The following is a 6,206-nucleotide window of genomic DNA, read 5'->3' as shown; positions in this document are numbered from 1 at the left end:
GCATCTACCTTAATCTTGTAAATCATGAAAGCAATCAAGAACTTCCTATCACAAGTATTCATATCTAAATAAATTTGTACCATCCTAGCAATGCTGCTTGTGTAATAAAAAGAGGGTGATCTGATATATTGTTACTGGCTTTTCATGTAAGCTTGTCAAGCATCAATTCTATTGCAATTTTCTATAAAAAAAACAAAGAAAAATTGTATTGCTAAGAACAAAATAAATTTATTAGATATATGACGTAAAATTACAAATTCATTGAATGAGTCTGTTTCAATTTTAAGATTTGTCCTGGGATTCTTTTTGTCCTCCTTGAGCTTGAAACTTCCTTGGTTTTATTCTCTTCATCGGGTCAAGCAGCCACAAACAAACAACAAACATGAGCACAGCCATCAGCCATGCCAATGGCCATTGTGGCATATTGTCCATTGGGCTTAAGTGATAGGTGACCACTGACTTGGGTAAAACTGCGAGCGTGGAATGGGCTGGTTTTGGTCCATAGCTGGTGTCGTGACAACACAGTCAAAAGTTTGAGGCTAAGCAAGCAATGTGTAACACATGCCTGCCGACGGGTAGTTACATTGCATCGGCCTTCAGTTCATAGCCAAACCAAACCACATTAATTCAACATTGTAGTGCTGTAAGTTAAAAGCAAATTAAGACAAGAAGTTGTCAGTTAGGCATGGTCTTAGATATTATCGGGATAACGGGAGATCAGTGAATGAACCCTAACATTTTCCAAATAATGGAAGAGATATATAAGCACGTGCCCTTTTCCATAAACATACTAAAGGAAGCAGTGAATGAATTTGTCTAACAGGGTACTAGCATAGACAAGTAAGTCTATAACACTAAGTATAAATTAAAGTATTCTGACTGATCCTCCTCACAACATAGCTAAAGTTTGCCTTTTATGAAATTAATATACCGTCGTGCTATATATATATATATATAGTACCTTATTATAATAAACTTTACTGCAGTACCCATTCCGCAGTGATCGGTGAATGCTTTGACAAATCGATTTATTAATAGCTATTTATGTGTATCTCTGCCTACCACAACCACATAAAGAAAAATAAAGAGACAACTTGGGGGAAAGTTTGAAAGCTTTTAAAAAACGTGCCATGATGGTACTTGGAAATGGGGTGTTAAATTTGGAACGAGTCAAAAAGGCAAAAACATAAGGGACTTGTAACGTAATGGACATGACATTAATACAAAGAGGAAAATTTGGGTAAGGCAAAAGGACTAATGTAAAGGGAAAAAGCGAGAGAGAAGGAACAGCAATCGTATATAGTACTTTTCTTTGTATGCTTTGCCCATCCTAGCAAGATCGAAAGTGGAGACGGCCTGCGTGACCTCTTAGACATATGCGGTGTGTTTGCTGACTCATGGAAAATGTTTCAAAGCATAAGACCCGCAATTATTTTTGTACCCTCTGCTATAGCACTGGTCAAAGCTGAGTCCATCGAAAGAGTTAGGTTTTAATTCGTACGGATTCGAAATTGATTTACGTCTAAATTCGTTATTTTTTTAGTATAAATATATTATATATACATATTTATCATGAAATCAAATATCGGTATATATCTCTTGATTGTGTTGAATTTTATCCACGTGGAGCTGTCGTTAACGTTTTAAAATATCCAAGGCAACTAATCTGGATGGTATTTAATTTGTTTAAAAATTGACATCCCCAATTTCGAAGAAAGAGCGATGTTGTGGCCTGTTGTACTACCCCAATGGTGGTTCACATTGTCATTATTATATGCTAATGGACATCTTGGGTTGGTTGTTTTCGATATACTACTTTAAGCAAAAGCTGTATATAGCCCATGTGATGGAAATTCATATAAAGAAAATTAATAGGTGTGAGGGAAAACATGGAACTCATTGCAGCTTCATTTTCCAACTAAATTCAAACCAAACCAAACCACAATTATTCAGTCCAAATTATCAAGTGGGGGCAGCATTTTTCTTGGTATCTTCTCGTGGCAATTCATTGTCTGCCTAACTTGAAAAATCTGAAAAAGAAAGAAAGAAAGAAAGAAAGACGTTTAGCTGTCTTTATTCAATCCAAATCTTAAACCCAGGAAGAAGCAGCTAGCTTACTAGCTTTATGCATGTGCAAGAGACTGCATGCTTCTTGAGTGTACTCGTATACTAAAGGAATAGAGAGAAAGAATTGTAGGGTGAGAAGTTGGTGAAATGTTCTAATCATATACGTAATTATCAATTTGTTTCTTAGATTAGTCCAGGCAACTACTCCAATTTTACATGCCAAGGCGATTTTTCTTTAAAAAAGACAATGGGATATTTATCTAAATTATGATTCTAGAAAGGTAAAAATTTATTACAAGAACTATAAATTAAGGAATAGATCCCATATAAACAAAGATATTATAAAAATGTAAAGAAATTCTTTCTGTTCATCTGCGATTGAGATTGTCTCTTTAAAAATGTATTTGAGAGATAAGTCAAAGATTCTGTTATTGTAACTTTTAATATGATTAGGGATTTTGAAAACATTTTTAATATAAAGAAATAAGAGGTGACAATTATCTCACTAGGTTGGTCATTTGATAGATTCTATTAATTTATAACACAAGTGAGCAAAGGCAGCCATCACAGATTGGTTTTCTGCTACCAAAATTGACACAGACAACAAGTTTTATCCACATCCACTTTATCACTTAGGCTCCTTTTGACTCAGGCAACAATTTTGAATAAAAGGGCATCAAGAATTTATAATATGACATGACACAAATTAATATTGCTTCTTGAAATGCTTGCATACAGTAATCTTTTCACATGATCATGTAAAGCTTCAAATTAGCTGATTATAGTACTTTCAGAAGCTCTATATTTAGGTTGGAGAGGCTTGGGAGTATTATTTAAATGTAAGCGATTGGTACACATCACACAAGTACTATGTATGGAGACTATCTATTGGATTTCAAGGATTCAACTTGCGCTTTGCCACATGGACCCTTGGTCCTGATGTAAAGTCTGTACTCATCAAACGTCATGGGATTATACAGAGCCGGCCGGTCCTTACTCACTAGCTCCTTGGCTGGTTCGATGAGTAAATCACTCTTTGGGTTGTAGAAGAAAGCTAGGGAGACTCGATCTTTTGCTGAATTCACGATTACCCTGTGTTCAACACTCTTGTAAATTCCATTGCTCAGCACCTGAACGTGTTTCATGAAACCTATGATCAGCTTTCTTTTGCTCTTGAAACATAGGGCAATAATAATACAGAAGAAATTGGAGTGACAATCCTAGAGAGAAAGATCAGAAACCTGAAGCTGGTCTCCAACGTTGACAATGAAAGCATTAGGAACAGGCTTCACGGTGATCCACTTGCCATTCTTACGAACTTGGAGTCCAGCTACGTCGTGATCAGGGAGGAGAATGGTCATGGCACCAGGGTCTGAGTGTGAGGAAAGACCTAGGGTAAGGTCAGGCTGAGGACACTTTGGATAGAAGTTGACCCTTAAACAGGCACCGATGTCTTCTCCACCGAAGGCTTTCTGCAGGTAATCTTCTGGCAGTCCAAGATTTGTTGACATTGCCTTCAGCAGCCTTCCACACAGTTTTACAACTTCAGCACCATATTCTGCTACCAGTTCCCTGCATCCAGATGTGAACAGCTAATGATTAGTAAATTCTGCTACCAGTTCCCTGCATGTTTAAGGTTAAAGCTCTCTCCATTCGTACATGTTACATAAAACAGTAGAAAACAAATACCCTTTTCATTTTCAACAAAGTTGGGTCTACTATTTTGGTCGGGGATTAATATTTTAACCTGAATTTCTTTCTTTTTCCTTCCTTTTTCTGTTGTGAATTGTAAGCAAACTTGAAAACGACCAACACTCCTTTGCATGTGAAGTTGCAACTAATTAACTTTTGGTAAGGTTAGGAAAGATTCGAGGGTCAAAACCATCTCCATTGGATCGATGCAGGCCGTGCAATTTGGATATGGATTTGCTTTTTAATCATTCCATTTTGACTTCATGAAATCGTTTCCCTACCCTTAGAATTTTTGTCTTCTTCAATTATTGCCTTCAAAAGAGGAGATCAAAGTTGATCAATTAAGCTCAGTCAATATGGGGGTGTTTATATCGTGAGACATCAGTGGCAACCCTGGCCAAATCTAAGATTATTGGTCAGTTGACCGAATCCCACTGTCCTAGTTTTTGTTCTCTTGGCAGATGTAAGAAAAGAGAAAGAATATCTTTTCGTGCAGAGAGACAGGAACAAAAAGAAAACATCAACGTAAATAAAACATCATGGTATCACGTTTTGTAAAAAGATAAAATAAACAATGAGGCAGGCAGGGGGTGCAGACCTGCAAGATGACGGTTGTGCAGGCCACTTGCTTTGATTCCTCAACGAAACCGGCATGAAGTGAAGAAAAAAGTAATCGCTCCAATCCAGAATCGCTCCTTTCTCTACTCCCAAGCGACTGCCGTACCCTTCATAGGTACTTGGCTCGTTGGCATACCCTTGCTTCACTTCAAGCGGCAGGCTGAAGAATCGACGCCACACCTCTCGGATGCGCCTCATCAGCTCGTGGCTAACCCCATGGTTAACCGCCTGGAAGAAACCCCAGTCCCGGCACGTGCTGGAGATGCATCTCAAGGTCTCCTCCCGCAGGGCTAGGTCTTTCCCGAACAGGTTCTGGAGATCAACGACAGGAATGTCAACATGTTCTTCGATTTTGGAACATGTTTTCAGGCCAGGCCTGTCGGTTAGCGGCTTGATGTATCGCTCTGGAATGGCACGTATCCCACTGTCAGACAGAGACTGAACTCGAACCACCGGCTCAGGCCAACTCTGGAGACAATTCATTCTCTTCTTCTGTTTATATAATTTCAGGGTTTTCTTTCTTGAACAACCCAGACCCTAAAAACAAACGAAAAACCAGAAAAAGAGAAGGATAGAGAGTGTTAGAAGAAAGCAGAGCTTGTCTGCTTATATAGCTTCGCTGATGGTGAAAAGAAGAGAGGGACTGAAGGGGTTTATATAAGGATTGGAGGGAAGCAATTTCGGCGCCGTGATGGAGTTGATTAGCTCATTGCCATAAATAAAAAGTAGGAAAGCAAGTACATGTGCTGAATATTCAGTGAAGAAAAGTGAATGGAAAGAAACAAGATAGCTTAGAATTTGATTTATCTTTCAAGAAAATCATTAAGCAGCAGGCAAAAGGCTAGTGGCTGATACAGAGATGGAATGTGTTGGAAAGATGGAGAAGTAGGCTTATAGATTAATAGAGCAGTGGACTTATGCTGGAACAAAACAGAGAGAGAGAGAGCGAATGATTTTTGCTTTTTTGACTCTGCCGAGTGGGCAGCAAACAAAATTAGGGCAGGTTCCTATTTTATTTTATGCACGTGTGTTTTATGAGCAAGACAGCAACTCTCTCTCATGTCTTTGGCCAACTGGAATTGTCAAATGTGTACGTGGCAATCCTAGATAGTGCGGCAATGGTCCATGTACTTTGTAGGCAAAAAAACAAAAAATGAGAGAGAGAGATAGAGAAAAATACTTTTCCTGGTGGAGTTTGGGGGATTTTGGAACTTGGATTTTGGAATTTCTTTTCCTTTTATTGGAAGGAAATCAAGGACTTGAGATGGAAAAAGAAATCCACTCACCAACTTGGTGTTTGAGGCACAATTTCATTAAGTAATGTAATTACCTAATGAGCTCTACACAACAAGTCCATTATTGATTTTGGTTTCTTTGTGATTCACATTTATGGTTGATAGAATAAACATGATAAAAAGGTTAAAATTCGTCATTATTTTTTGATAAAATTAAAAATGTAATAATCATTACAGGAAAATATCATATTAAATAAATCGAATTTAATTTTTAAAAAAGTCATATACGTATTTATGATTGAACCAAATATCTTAATTTGGACATAACATCTACTATACGTATGCAATGAAGTCAATTAAGTTTACTTCAATCAATCAATCAATCAATTGAAAAGAAAAAGAGAGAACCAAGAGTTTATATAAGAAAGTACTGGAAATCTCAATTATAAAAATAGGTTTCTCTTGCATTTTTCATATGATACATCATATGGTCCCAATGTTCATCCTTAACATTATTGATTAGTGATTAAAACCGAAAGCAAAGCAAGTTCAAATCAATGGCAGAAAAGACAATCAAATCAATTGGAAAATGGC

At 37.4% G+C, this 6,206-nt stretch overlaps 1 protein-coding gene across 1 annotated transcript; it reads right to left on the bottom strand.

The window, feature by feature from the left end:
• Positions 2,727-5,182, bottom strand: LOC18597535 (leucoanthocyanidin dioxygenase). The gene is made up of 3 exons (XM_007026623.2): positions 4,358-5,182; positions 3,309-3,639; positions 2,727-3,197 (listed from the first exon to the last, which is right to left on the bottom strand). Exons 1-3 carry the CDS (start codon positions 4,858-4,860, stop codon positions 2,949-2,951), a joined length of 1,083 nt encoding a protein of 360 aa, XP_007026685.2. The 5' UTR covers positions 4,861-5,182; the 3' UTR covers positions 2,727-2,948.

Source organism: Theobroma cacao, chromosome 5, assembly GCF_000208745.1.
Source record: "Theobroma cacao cultivar B97-61/B2 chromosome 5, Criollo_cocoa_genome_V2, whole genome shotgun sequence".
Taxonomy (NCBI): Eukaryota; Viridiplantae; Streptophyta; class Magnoliopsida; order Malvales; family Malvaceae; genus Theobroma; species Theobroma cacao.
This window is presented reverse-complemented; position numbering and strand designations above follow the sequence as displayed.

Excerpts from the sequence above, each read along its gene's own strand:
- LOC18597535 (XM_007026623.2), bottom strand. The coding sequence starts at position 4,860 with ATGAATTGTCTCCAGAGTTGGCCTGAGCCGGTGGTTCGAGTTCAGTCT. Across the intron at positions 3,640-4,357 it reads GCACAACCGTCATCTTGCAG|GGAACTGGTAGCAGAATATG; the intron begins GTCTGCACCCCC and ends ATCTGGATGCAG. Across the intron at positions 3,198-3,308 it reads ACGTTGGAGACCAGCTTCAG|GTGCTGAGCAATGGAATTTA; the intron begins GTTTCTGATCTT and ends AAACACGTTCAG.